Source organism: Neomonachus schauinslandi, chromosome 7, assembly GCF_002201575.2.
Source record: "Neomonachus schauinslandi chromosome 7, ASM220157v2, whole genome shotgun sequence".
NCBI classification, from domain to species: domain Eukaryota; kingdom Metazoa; phylum Chordata; class Mammalia; order Carnivora; family Phocidae; genus Neomonachus; species Neomonachus schauinslandi.
The window spans coordinates 46,940,057-46,954,663 of NC_058409.1; the positions used below are offsets into that span (position 1 = coordinate 46,940,057).

The 14,607-nt window shown below is 36.2% G+C and overlaps 1 protein-coding gene across 1 annotated transcript in view; it reads right to left on the reverse strand.

The window, feature by feature from the left end:
* The window catches only part of ADAMTS6 (ADAM metallopeptidase with thrombospondin type 1 motif 6), a 306,464-nt gene extending 292,189 nt beyond the window's left edge, over window positions 1–14,275 (reverse strand). Inside the window, exons 1-3 of the mRNA XM_021702211.1 lie at window positions 14,179–14,275; window positions 11,423–11,787; window positions 3,407–3,575 (exon numbers count right to left, since the gene is read on the reverse strand). Of these exons, the coding sequence (XP_021557886.1) occupies window positions 3,407–3,575; window positions 11,423–11,787; window positions 14,179–14,275 (631 nt within the window). The remainder of the gene's footprint in view (window positions 1–3,406; window positions 3,576–11,422; window positions 11,788–14,178) is intronic.
* Between the last annotated feature and the right edge of the window lie 332 nt (window positions 14,276–14,607).

Below are 14,607 nucleotides of genomic sequence, written 5' to 3' on the forward strand. Positions count from 1 at the left end.
GTAATTCACTCAAGATTTTTCAGCCATTCAAGAATATCTCATTCACCTGCTTTATTTTTTGCAAATAGCACAGTAATCCAGGGCGAGAGACTGTAAAAGAAGAAAATCTTCCCCAACAAGGGCAGAATTTTATGTTGACAATAAGAGTAGATTTGCTCATCTATTTGATTCATGCCTCAACCTTTGGAAAAGAAGGATCTGCCTCAGTAAGACCAGTAATAAGATAGGCACTTCAAAAGAGGATAATTTGAATATCTAAGGTTAAGAGTTATCTTTCAGAATACAATGAAATCTTTAAATATTTTTGCAAAAAGTGATCTTTACGATCATGAAGTGAAGGATGTCATGTTATGGAAAAAATGATGGGAAAATTATATTGCAATAAACAACTAAATATTTGAATCCTAGTTTTTCAAGAATTTATATAAAGTTGTACTTATAGGGGCGCCTGGGTGGCTCAGTGGTTAAGCATCTGCCTTCGGCTCAGGTCATGATCCCGGGGTCCTGGGATCGAGCCCCGCATCAGGCTACCTGCTCCGCGGGAAGCCTGCTTCTCTCACTCCCACTCCCCCTGCTTGTGTTCCTTCTCTCGCTGTGTCTCTCTGTCAAATAAATAAATAAAACCTTTAAAAAAAAAAAAGTTGTACTTATAGCCTAAATTTGTTAAATACAAGATAAATTAAACTATTTCCATAATGTTTAGTTTCATTACTCAATGCAAAGACCCATCAAAATATTTTTCATTGTTTCCTATGAAATTTTATTTCATGCCTTAAGCAGCTTCACTTGAAGTGGCCTTTTTCTAGTACCAATTACTCTTCATCAACAAGGACGTCCCAGAGATTACTCAAGAAGAGAGTATGTAGAATGAGAACAGTCACTTGAAGAATGAACTTCAAAGAACACTTAAACTTGAAGCAGAAGAAAAGTAGCCCAAGAAGCATATGGATACAAACAAAACAGTGATGCATTCACTAATTCATAAGATAACCCATCCTATTTTTTATAAATCTACCTGTTGAACTCATCCCATTTTTTTTCTAAAATTACTTGCTGGTGAACTTTTCTTTGTATTAAGCTGAAACCTGCTGAAATACTGAAATACCCTGCCCCTGGTTCAACCTACGAGAACTACACAGAACAAATCGAATCTTTAATTTTTTTTTAAGATTTTATTTTTATTTATTTATTATTATTAATTTTTTTTTTAGAGAGAGAGGCAGGGGAGGGGGAGAGGGAGAGGGAGAGAGAGAATCCTAAGCAGACTCCCTGCTGAGCGCGTGAGCCCATCTTGGGACTTGATATCATAACCCTGAGACCACGTCCTAAGCCAAAATCAAGAGTCAGACACTTAACTGACTAAGCCACCCAGGCACACCTTTAAAGATTTTTTTTTTTATTTTTTTCAAGATTTTATTTATTTACTTGACAGAGAGAGAGACAGCAAGAGAGGGAACACAAGCAGGGGGAGTGGGAGAGGGAGAAGCAGGCTCCCCGCTGAGCAGGGAGCCCGATGCGGGGCTCGATCCCAGGACCCCAGGATCATGACCTGAGCCAAAGGCAGATGCTTAACAACTTAGCCACCCAGGCGTCCCTAAAGATTTTATTTTTAAATAAACTCTACATCAAATGTGGGGCTCAAACCCACAATCCCAAGATCAAGAGTTGCATGCTCCATCAACTAAGCCAGCCAGGTGCCCCAATCTTTTTTTTTTTAATATAATAGCTCTTTAAATACTAGAAACAGTCATCTCAGTAATAATGATAGCTACAATTTGAGCAACTAATGTGTGTTCAAAGAAGTATTTAAAGAGGTTGGTTCATTTGTCCAAAGCTACACCAAAGCCCATATTCTTTCTACTATGCCAAGCTATATCCTCTATTCTGTACGTTTTCTAATCTTTAGACTAAACAGCCTCCTAACCCCTCACCTCTAGTCTTGTTCTTCTCTCAGTCAGTCTCCACAGGACTGCCAGGGTAGTACTTCTAACACCCAAATCTGATCATGTGATTCCTGCTTAAAACCTTTCAATGGGTTTCTAGCACACTTTGGATAAACAAACTCTTTAATATGGTTTACAAGCCCTTTGTGTCTTGGCCTTCCTTGTCACTTCAGTTTCATCTCTCAGGTCCACTCCTCACCCGTAGGAAATTCACCCCATCCCTCCAGCCCACATTCTAATAACCCGTTCTTATGAACTGGCAATGACTGAAATGTGACATTCTACTTTTTGATTCAGGACTTTTGTAAATGCTGTTTCTTCTATATGGAACACTCCACCCACTGTTCCCTCTACTTCTCCACAGGTACCTTCTCTTTCTCCCTCAGGCCTCAGCTTATAAGTCACTTCTTCCATGAAGCCTTCTTGGACCACTAATGTCTAGCTTTGCTGTCCCTGCTATGTATCTCTATAGGACCCTAACACTGCCTTTGAATATTACCTTAAGACTCTTCAAATCTTATACAAGTGTCTAATGTCTCACCATTAGCATAAAAACATCAGGCTAACCAAACAGCACAGAGTACTAGGCAACACTTGTGAATGAAAATTATACTATGGAACACTTGTGCTTGAAAATTATAACTATTACCTGGATAAAATAGGGTGGGGTTTTGTTCTCCTTCTAAGAAAGAATAATTTTACACAGACTTATATTTTAAGGACTTCTCAAAGAGCTTCCAACTATTGATAAGTGACATCTTTTTTTTTCCCACTGAAAAGGAAGGTAGTTTTTTTTTTCCTCTTTTCTTTTTTTATTGAACTATAATTAACATATAGTTATATTAGTTTCAGGTATAGAACATAAGGATTCAAAAATTCTATATATTACTCAGCATTCATCAAGACAAGTGTGCTCTTAATCCCCTTTATCTATTTTACCCACCCCCACACCCACCTCCCCTCTGGCAACCACCAGTTTGTTCCCTGTATTTAAGAGTCTGATTTTTGTTTGTGTCTTTTTTTTTTTCCATTTTTTCCTTATTTTGTTTCTTAAATTCCAAATATGAGCGAAGTCATATGGCATTTGGATAGGTGACATCTTTTAAAAGAACTCTGGGGATTGCCCCTCAGGGGAATGCCCCAGACAACAAAGGGAGACCCATAGGGCTTAGATTCCTGGGCTTAGCAATCAGCTGTGCTTTTATTAATCTATATAGTACATTTCCATATAACATTTCATTTGAGAAAAGGGTCTTGCTGCTTTAAAAATAAAAAAGCTGACAATCTCTGATCCAGATAATCTCTAAGGTCCCTTTGAATCTAAATCTCTATGATTCTGTTTAGGAAAATTCATGTTAATTCATGGAAATTCATTATCATTCTATCATTCACCTTTCCATAGGTGTCAGAAGAAAGACAGTGGCAATATAATACAATACACTTTGTAAAAGCCACACACTCACCTGAAACCCCACAATGAGAGTGATCATACAGATGCCGTTGCTGGAGGGTTGACTTTTTGTAAATAACATGAGGATGGCCATTTTCATAACTAAAATGTTTGGAATCCTCTGTGGTATTCTTTAATGGTTCAATAAAATATTCCTCATCTTCTGTAGCAATAACGCCATGCTAAAAGAAGAAGAAACAAAGAATTTAGCAAGAAGAATCATTTTAAATATCAATTATCATTACCACGAGTCAAAAATAAGTTGATACCTCTCCAAAAAGAAGTAAAAACACATGTTAATAGAAATTTAGTGGATTATCTATACCCAGCAAAACATTATATAAATCTACCTATACCTTAAAAAGGATGTTTAAAATCTTCTACATGCCATGCATGCCTTGTATTAAGCATGTCACATACATTATTTCCTCCAATCTTCCCCAAAACTCTGTGACGTAGCAGAGACCTCCATGTGTTCACTAAGACCTTTTTCCTTTTCAAATTGTGCACACAGCTTAACTACATCCTCTGTGTTTAGGGACAGCTCTGTAATTAAGTTTTGGCCAATAGAAAATGAGCAGAATACTATATGCCACTTTCAAGCTCATCCCCTGAAAACCTTCCCAAGGAAAATTCTCTATTCTCTCTGAAAAACTATCTCGGGGAGGCAGAAGCTGAAAGAGAAGCAATCTGGGTCCCTGACTGACTTCATGGAAAGCTGTCCAGCATAGACACGGATATGAAGGAGAAATAAATTTCTATTGTGATAAACAATGGACATTTTAAAGTTTATGTCACACCAATTAATATGTCCTTAATTGATATATATCCTATATATCTCCATTTTGCAGATGCAGTAACAGACTCAGAGGTTAAGAACTTCCCCAACATTATATAGAGATAAATGAAGGAGCTGTATTTCACACAAAGCTCTGCTCTTATTCATATGATATATTCCTTACACCTATTTACATAGCCAAGTGTTACTCAGCTCAACCATAGTTCCTTTTTAAACCTTTCCCTAGCCCAAATGTAGTAGCTTCACCCTCCTCGGAGCTCCAACAGAGCTTATTATTGGTATCATTTTTTTTTAATTTTATTATGTTATGTTAATTTATTTTTAATTAATGTCACACTTCTCTGCTACATCTCAAGTCTGGAAGCTATATTTACATTTGGCATAACTTTTCAACTGCATATTTTATCTTCCCAACTATACTATTTGCTTTTTTAAGGCAAAAGGTTATGTCTCTAAATATTTGTATCAGTGATAACCATAGAAAGTGTCTCATATGTAATATGAAGACCAAATAAAAGTTGGTTGATTAAAAGAAATGAGATAGTAAAAGTTATCTGTATTAGAAATAAGAACTTCCATACTGGTCTATTAGTGTTTTCTTAAGTATGGCACATGTGAGGACTGCTCTTAATCCAACTAATTTATCCTGTAGCACTGGATGAAACACAAACTCTCTTGGTGTATTTCCTCAGCTGGAAAAATGAAAGGGTTGGTGTAAATTAGTGGTTTTAAAACAGCACTCTGGGGAGCCCTAAGGGTTCCAGGGAAGTGCCCTCAGGGGATTGCCCCAGACAACAAAGGGAGACCTATAGGGCTTAGATTCCTGGGCTTAGCAATCAGCTGTGCTTTTATTAATCTATATAGTACATTTCCATATAACATTTCATTTGAGAAAAGGGTCTTGCTGCTTTAAAAAGAAAAAAGCTGAAAATCTCTGGTCCAGATAATCTCTAAGGTCCCTTTGAATCTAAATCTCTATGCTTCTGTCTGGGGAAATTCATGTTAAGTACCACACGTTTGGAAAGAAAGATAATACATAATTAGAGTTGCTCTAACTTATAGATGAAGTTAGCAGGCACCTACACCAAATGATCTAAAGAATGCAAAAAACAAAAAAGCAGGCCTTAGTCACTTCACATTATTTTCACCATTGTATGCTTTACTTTAAGGATTTGAGTCCCTAAATCAAATGCAAATACTGACAGGAATAACATAATATGCCATTAACACACTCTAATACCTGAGCATGAATTTCTCTACCAGGAAGATGAACAATGTGATAGCAAACTGAGCATGGTCCTACAGAAAAGAGAGCATGTATAAGAAGTTTTGGTAAGAGAGAACGGTAAGAAGTGGGGTCGAGAGTACTGCCCAGAAAGGGTAGAGCACTAAAGTCATACCTTGCTAACCTGTGGGCAGAAGGATGTTGAAAGGTCCCAGACAAGAAGTTCAGGTTGCTGGGGGAAAATAGAGTCAGTAGTGTGGTAAGTAAACAAAATCTCTAATTTCAAGTATGGAAAGACTTGGGAAAAATTCCAGAGATTTTAAGTGTTAGGTACTCTGTAGGATGTTTATACACATTATCTCATTTATTCTTAATAGCTCTGTGAAGTAAGTAGTACTATCAGCTCCACTTTGAAGATGAGAAACACAGACTAAGCAAAGTTAAGTAACCAACTCTTCAATTGACTTTGGAGCTTAGATTATTAGGCACTATATTATAATTCCCTTATCCTCTGAGGTTTGTTTCCGACTTTACTTATTCTTTCACTAAGGATGTTCTGAGTGCCTGTCACATGGCAAGTACTATTCTAGGTGGTGGAGATACAGTAGTGAACAAAACAAACTTCTGGCTCTATGATGGAGCTTACATTCTGGTGGGAGGACCTAGATAAAAGGGATTCATTCATTAGATAAATGATCAATCAGGTAGTGTTAAGTGTTAAGAAAAAAAAAAGCAAGGTAAGAGGACAGAGAGCAATCAGAAATGAGAGAATTACATAAACTGTTTAGGATGGTCAGGGACATCCTCTCTAATAAAGTGACATTTATACAGAAACCTGAACAAAGTGAAGGAGCAGGTAAAACAGATATCTTGTGAAAGAGCAGATTAGACAGTGGGAATAACAACAAAAGCAATGAGGTATGAGCACGCATACAGTATTTGAGAAACAGCAAGGAGCTACTGGAGCTCGAGGGAAGAAAGGGGAAAATGATTATGAAATTAGAAAGGTGCTGGACGCTAGATGATGGAGGACCTGAAATCTGCACATGCCTAGCAAGAGCCCTGCTCTCTCTCACGTCCTTCACCATCCCCACTCACCTCTACACGGTCTGCCTCAGGCCATCAGGATGAAAATCATCATGCCCCTTTCCCTGACATGCCAGTCCCCACAAGAAGCCCAAGACCTATCCCCTGGATTCTATCCCTCCTCTGGTTATGTGCATCATGTTTTCTGACCCCATCTCCTACCTCTCCCCTTTCACCATTTAAAACACTTCCATTGTGCCTTCTCAAACTCATGCTCAGCTTCATTTGTGAACGTTCACTTCATCTTGCTCAAACACCTGGGTCTCTCTAAATGACACTCTTTCTTCCCTGCAGTCCTCTGGGATGGTGGATCCTCTGCTTCCTCTCCTATATGCCTCCTATTGGACCAGGAGGTAGGGTAAGTATCCTTGTGATTTACTGCCGTTTCTAAACAATTCTCACTCTCTTCCTCCTCTAAAACAAAAACAAAACACAAAAGGCCCTGCCAGCTTCTAATCTCATGCCATCACCAGGTTCCCTCTGCTATTGTAGCTACCTAATGACCCACAAGCACTTTCCTCATTCTTTCAAGATTTTAGCTTCTGGATCACTGTCACTCTCTGCAATATCACTCCTGAAATAATTGTTGATTTCACTACCTTAAGTCACAGGTTCTTAAAATTTATGTGTGTGTGCCCTGGATCCCTTTAGAAATCTAGTGGGGAAGAAGCCTAGGAACTACTTCTCAGGATAATATTTTAAGTACAGAAAAAATATATAGGATTATAAAGAAAACCATTGTAGTGAAATACCATTATCAAAGTATTTTTAAAAATGTAATATAAGAACACATATGGCTTTTTCTAATACTTTAAATAAAAAGATCTGCAGTGGATCTAAAAATTATCACAGTTTCACAATGGTGACTAACATAAATAGTATTTTGAAGAACCTGCAAAACTGTAACATGACATGAAAATATCTATAGTTTCTATTGGGGTCAGCTATTGCTTTATTGGTTTGTTATCTATATTCATAATTGAAGGAAATGTTAAATTTCAGTTAAGAATTAGTAAAGATAAAGATGTCATTTATCCCCGTTCCAGTTCACAAACCCCCCAAATTCCATTCATGGACCCCAGGTTAAGGACTACTGGCATATATGTTTCCTTGAACCCCTGCCCTCTCAATACCTTGACCTGCTCTCCATCAAATACCTTGTCATTCACTTTATCTTAGACTCATACCCACAGTCAAACCCTGGAGTTCAGTATTTTCAATACTTGCAACCCTGCCAAAATCTCAATTTCAAGTATTCCATTCTTCTATCTTTCTAGGACTATCCCTCTAGTATCCCACCTCTATGAGATAGTCCTTTTATACCCACCAAGACCTCATGATTCTACCACTTTTTCATTATCCTCCACCTACTTCATGTCCTCACTTCCCTCCTAATCCAACTTCAGTTCCACCTTCAATTCCCTTGCCCTTTCCTCCCTTCACAGAATTTCTTTGGCTAACCCACAACTCTGATCAAACCAGTTTTGCTCCTCTGGGCCTGCAACCTTGCAGCTTCATTTAGCCAGAGAAAAATACATTGAGATGCTGACTAGTCTCACTTTAAATTCATAACCATAATCTCAACAGTGCCCTTAATGCTTCACGGAATTATGTTTCTCTAATATATTCAGTATCCTGTTCTCCTGGATAAATATTCCATTCTTTCTCGTCTCTTCTTAATCCCCTAATAACTCATCTTGCCATCTTCCATTCCGATAAACATCGTACAACCTCCTGCAAACTCCTACAACACAAATACCTACCTGCACCTCATGATCATATAATCTTTTTTATTTCCTCTTATTATAGATGAACTTGAGAAATTTTCCTTCTCTCTACATAATCACTCCCATCTTTATCAAACAAAACAAAACCTCCTCTGATTCCACTCTGCCTTTAGCAACTGATCATTTACTTTTTCAAAGACTTTAAAATATCTATGTACTTTTTTCTCCCATTCCTTTTCAAACCTACTCCAATCAGGTTTTTGCCTACTTTCCATATGCCGCCGTAACTTTACCACTGCTTTTGTCAAGGTCACCAACAACCTCCTCATTGATAAATCCAATGGTCAGTTTTCAGTCCTCTTATTTTGACTCAGCAGCATTTTTCTCTTGAAATAAATTCTTCCTCCTCTTAGCTTCTAGGATATTTGTCTGGTTTTCCTTCAGCTTCCTTACCCCACTGTTCTTTGCTGTCTCTTCAACATCTTACTGACCTCCCTAACATCCTGGAGTGCCCAAAGGCTCAGTTCCTTAAACCTTTTTTTTTTTTTAAACCTCTTCTTTATTCTCTCTATATTCCCCCCTCCCCCAAGCAATTTCATATAATCTCCTGGCTTTAAATGTCATCTCTATATTGATGATTCCCAAATTTATAACTCCATGATTCATCTCTCTCTCCTGAATTTCAGACTTGCATATCCAATATGTTACACAACATAGTTTATTGTGAGTTTACACAATATCTTACACAACATAGTATTCTGTGAGTTTAACATGTCCAAAGAAATTCTGTGAGTTTAACATGTCCAACTGAACTTAAGATATACACCTCCCCACAGTATGGTCCTCCTCCAGGTTTTCCATCTCAGTTAATGCCTGAGTCTTTCTGATCTCAACTCATGGCTGCTTTCTTCTAGTTGCCCAGGCCTCAAGCTTGGAGTCATCACTGATTTAATCCTGTGTCCTCTAAAAATCTACCATCTGGCCCCCAGTTCTCTTTCTAACCTCACCTTCCATTACACTTCTTTTCTTTCACTGAGTTCCAGCCAGGGCAATCTTCTTGCTGTCCCCCAAACACTCTTAGATCACATCTTCATACTTTAAGATTTCCACCTGGAAATCCTCTTCTTCAGATGTCAGCTTCCCTTCCTCATTTTCCTTAGGTCTTTATTCAATATTTTTTCCACCTTAGAACTTATCATTATCCAACATACTGTGATTTTTATTTATCTGATTGTGTATCTCCTCCACGAGAATGTAAGTTTTGTGATGACAGGAATTTCTCTTTTGTTCACTGTTGTACTCCTAGCACCTAGATCAGTGCCTATTATATATAGGTACTTATAAGTATTTGGTGAATGGATGAGTGAACAAGGGAAAATATAGAAAGGGAACTATGGACATAACTAAGAAATAAGAACAAAATATAAAGAAATGAACAATCAAAAAGGAAAATCTCTTGAAAATCAGGAGTATGACTGCTTGTAATTTTTAAATCAATTGAAGGAAAAGAAAGCAAAGTTGGAGAAATCTCATATAACTTAGAACAAAAAAGAAAAAGAAGGAAAAAGAGAAAGACAAGGGAAGTAAAGAACCAATTACAAAAAGGCAGGGGGTGGGGAACAGGAAGAGAAAATTATTAAGGAAATATATTTTTTTTAATTTCTCTAAGCTGAAGGTGTGTCTTTACATTGAAAGCATCCATTAAATATCAAATAAGGATAAGGAAAGAAGATCCACAGCTTAACACATTATTATAAAATTCTTAAAATAGGAAGGATAAAGAGAAGATCATATCACTTTCATTGAGGAAAAATCTTAGGAAAAAAAAGAAAAGAACAAGAAGCAGACTTCTATCTGCCCCCCCCAAAATGAATCAATGCTAATTTTTTAAAAGATCTTTAAATTTTTCCCTAAGACATAAAACCATATTCATAAATTTGATGCCCCATATTTCCCTTTCCCAATTCCACCATCTATGGTTTTGAAGAAAAATGATTTTTGAAACCAGAATTCCACATTCAGCTAAATTAGTAACCAAATATGAGGGCAACATAAAGTAACTTTCAAATAGGTAAGGACTCAGAAATTCTACTTCTCAGACACATTTTCTGACATAATTACTTGAAGATAGTCTCCAATAAAACAAGGATGTAAACTCAGAAAGAGGAGGATGTAGAACTAACTAGGAAAAAAGAATCCCAAGATGAGAGATGTACAATAGCTCAAGAAATTAACCAATAGATTGGAAGAAAAAAAAATGCCTCCAAAGAAGAATGGAATATATTCCAAGCAATAGATATAAAAGACTAAGGAAATGAATAATACTGAACATCTGGTAAAAAAAAAAAAAAATCATTTTTTTCACAGTAAGACAAAAATAACAGTAATTAGAAACTCCAGAAATACAAAACCTGGATAAGAAAGCCATGGTTCAAATATAACACAAACTAAAATGTGACATTATTTTGAACAACTGACAAACAGTAATTAATATTAGGAAGTCTTTTCCTTTGAATGGGGCAAGGCTTGTAATACTGAAACAATGGGTGAGGAATTATGATGAGAAAACGCTAATTATCTCTACATTGAAATTATTTTATATAGAACAATTATAAATAGAATTGGTTAAAAGGGCCTTTGAGGGGTACCCGGCTGGCCCAGTCAGTAGAGCATATGACTCTTGATCTCAGGGTCATTAGTTCAAGCCCCACACTGGGTGTGGAGCCTACTTAAAAAAGTGGGGGGGGGCACTTTGAAAAGTGGGATTTTTAAAAAAACATGTTTACATATTACATTTGATTTAAAATGAAACATAAAACAAAATAAGAATAAAGGCAGGAGTTACTAAGTCTGGTGGGCAAAAGTGTGATGAGGAACAGAGTATTTACATAGTCTCAAAGTATCTGTTCACAAATTCCTTATTAGTTGCCAAAGAGAAAACAGTAACTTCAGTGGGCAAACCTGGCACATCATATCTTAAAAAACCAAAAGTAGTCAACATGGGCCATTCAGTTTCAATAGAAAGCAAAGTAAAACAAAAAGGTGTTAACAAACAGAGGGAAAGAGCAAGAGACAGAAAGTCTTAATAAAGGATAAAGAATAGATGGGTGACCTATTATTAATGTGAGGAAAGACATTTACATTGTGAATTTATTTCCCCATCAGAAACTAAAAATTATAACATCTACTTACCAACCCAATACAGTTGCTTAAAGCCACTTTAGTTGTACTACGTTGATCTTGCAAATATCCTGTGTAATGACAGTTGTCTAAAAAATCATGTTTCCACTGGGGTCCATCTTTCCCCCAATATTCTACTGTAAAATGTTTGGACACGAAATCTGTGTTGAGAGTCAAGTTTAGGTGAAAGTGCTTGCCATAGGCTGAAAGTTTAAAAAATAACTTAGATACTGTCTGCTGTGGATCGATAGGGTCCATACTCCGTCTTCTCCTGGAGTGTTTATCATTTTTCACAGTAAAGCTGAGAAAAGCTCCATTCTGATCAACCCTTATTGGAATAGTTAGCTGGTAGTGTTCTAGATAAGTCAGGAATTCCTCTTTGTAATCACAAGGCAGAGAATCCAGAAAAAACACATGGAAGAAAAGAAAATTTAACAGAACAAAGAAGTAGCAGTATAAACAACAAAAACTGTATCAGCATCATTATATGTGAGGTATGAACAAAAACTGTTATATTAAACAAAATGAAGCTTAAAATCTAATGATGAATTATGTTCCAATTATTTCTCAAAATAGCATTATTTTAAAATTAGTTTGGAAGACTATTTTTCTTTTTTATATTTATTTCTTACTGGATTCTAAAAGCTAAATTCTTATAGGAAATATGAATATCTTATAGTGAAATTAAAAAAAACAGTGAAAAGTACACAGATTTAAAATAATAGAATTTAGCTCCGGTAAAATATGTTTGTTAAAGTTTTCCAAAGGAGTTAATATCAAATTTCTACAGCCTTGTAGAAATATTTTTTAAATCATCAGTTGGAATGGAAAATACAGAAGCCACTTAGGAAAACAGTCTGGCAGCTCCTCAAAAGGTTGAACATGGAACCACCACCCGACCCAGCAGCTCCACTCCTGGATATTTACCTGAGAGAAATGAAAACACATATCCACACAAAAAGTTGTACATGACTGTTCATAGCAGCATTATTCATAATGGCCAAAATGGAGAAATAATCTGAATGTTCATCAAATGATGAATGAATAAATAAAATGTGGTCTATTCACACATGGAGTATTATTCTACACAGAACTGATATGTGTATGACATGAATGAAACTTCATAATAACTGCCTTCATTATTAAAGTTCATTATCTAACGTTTTAAAAACATTATGCTAAGTGAAAGGAATCAATCACAAAAGACCACATATTATATGATTCTTTTGTAGGAAATATTCAGAATAGGAAAATCTCAAGACAGAAGTGGATTAAGGCTGTTTAGGGCTGGGGTGGAGAGTGGTTTGGAGAGAATTTGGGAGTGACTGTTAATGGGCACAGGGCTTCTTTTGGGGTGTTGAAATGTTCTAAAATTGTGGTGATGTTTGCATAACTCTGCAAATATACTATAAACCACTGAATTGTGCACTTTAAATAGGTAAATTATATCGTATGTTTATTGTATCTCAATAAAGCTGTTAAAAAACATTAGATTGACAAAAAATTTAGAGGATTATTACACATATTTTCCTCATTTGGGTATACTTAATATTTCCAATCTACCTTCTTAACCACATCCTCCTTTAGTGAGGTTTACCACTAAGGGAAACCAAATGTCTGTCCATTGCCTCACTGTCTATACATGGAGTTCTCCCACAAATATAAATTCCCATGAGAGTATGACCAAATATAAATAAATTAAAAGACAGTATTTATTTCACTTCTTATAAATAAGAGTTCATACTAAATGCTACAGCTTTATTAATAAACTTTGAGAGCCACATTTTATACATATAGACTTCTAGACATATACATCAATGTATAAAAGCCTTGAAAATCTGGCTCATCTGCACCAAAATATTATTGGTTACTGTACATTCATGGGAGGGCAATCAAAAAGGTATTTTAATAAATCTATAAGGATTGGACATGTCCATGGAAAACAAAATGTCATTCACTCCAGGGATCTCTGTTAAGATATTTTCTATGATATAAAGTTCAATTCTATAGGGCGCCTGGTTTCAATTCTATGGTGGCTCAGTCAGTTAAGCTTCTGCCTTTGGCTCAGGTCATGATCCCAGAGTCCTGGGACAGAGCCCCCCACCGGGCTTCCTGCTCAGTGGGGAACCTGCTTCTCCCTCTCCTCCCAGCTCCTGCTCTCTGTTGCTATCTCTGTCTCTCTGTCTTTCAAATAAATAAATAAAATCTTAAAAAATAAATAAATAAAGTTCAATTCTATGGATTCAAATTAGGGGCCAATGGATTAGAGTTTGAGAAGTTGAACTTCTTAACACTCTTACTCTTTTACTCAGATTCTAGTTCTTATATCAGAATTCTTAAGTTTGGAAAGTATTTTTTCACTAAGGGTCCATATTAGAGGGATTTCGTATCAGAATATGTACCAGTTTCTTGCTCTTTTATAACATAAACCCTTGGATTCCTTTTGAACATGACCTTGCCTGTAACCCTTAGCAACAAATGAGCTTATTAAAGCTTAGGATTCAAAAGAAGAAGAGGTCCGGGTCTATCATCTTCTAAGAAAGACCAGTCAACTCTAAAATACACTAGATATTAAATATTAGTATAACAAGTTAGACTACTTAGAGCCCTCAAGATTTATGAAACTAGCACTGAATTGACGCAGTCGGCCTCCACTCCTATCACTACATATCCCAAAGAAAATGTTCACCCAAACTAAATATTCAGAATCTTTTCTCGTCAAATTAATAGCAATAGTTTTTTGTCACTTTCAAAAGCAGGATTCCTACCTTGAGAACTGTATGAAAGCCTGTGGTCACTATGAAATTCCGATGAAGCCATGATGAGGCTCAAAATCCAGGTCAACGTCTTCCACAAAATTTCCATAATTTAGAAAACTGGATGATTTTTTTGGAGGGCTACCTATGTGCTAGAGAGTCAATACCATACCAAAATCGAAGCATAACAATTTTATTTCTTTAAAATTTCTTGCAAATTAATTATTAGATGTTCCACTGTTTAACAGGTACTTTTTTCCAACATCCCATACTTTCTTCTATATCTGGATTCATTTTTTTCAATCCAATAGGGAAAAAAGAATGATGGTAAAATTTTCATAAGCAAAGCATTTGGCTGATTAGTTACTAAAGTATGGCCATTTTTTAACCTAGAAAAACAAAAAAAAATTTATGTTAAATGAAAAATATCCTGTAGGGACA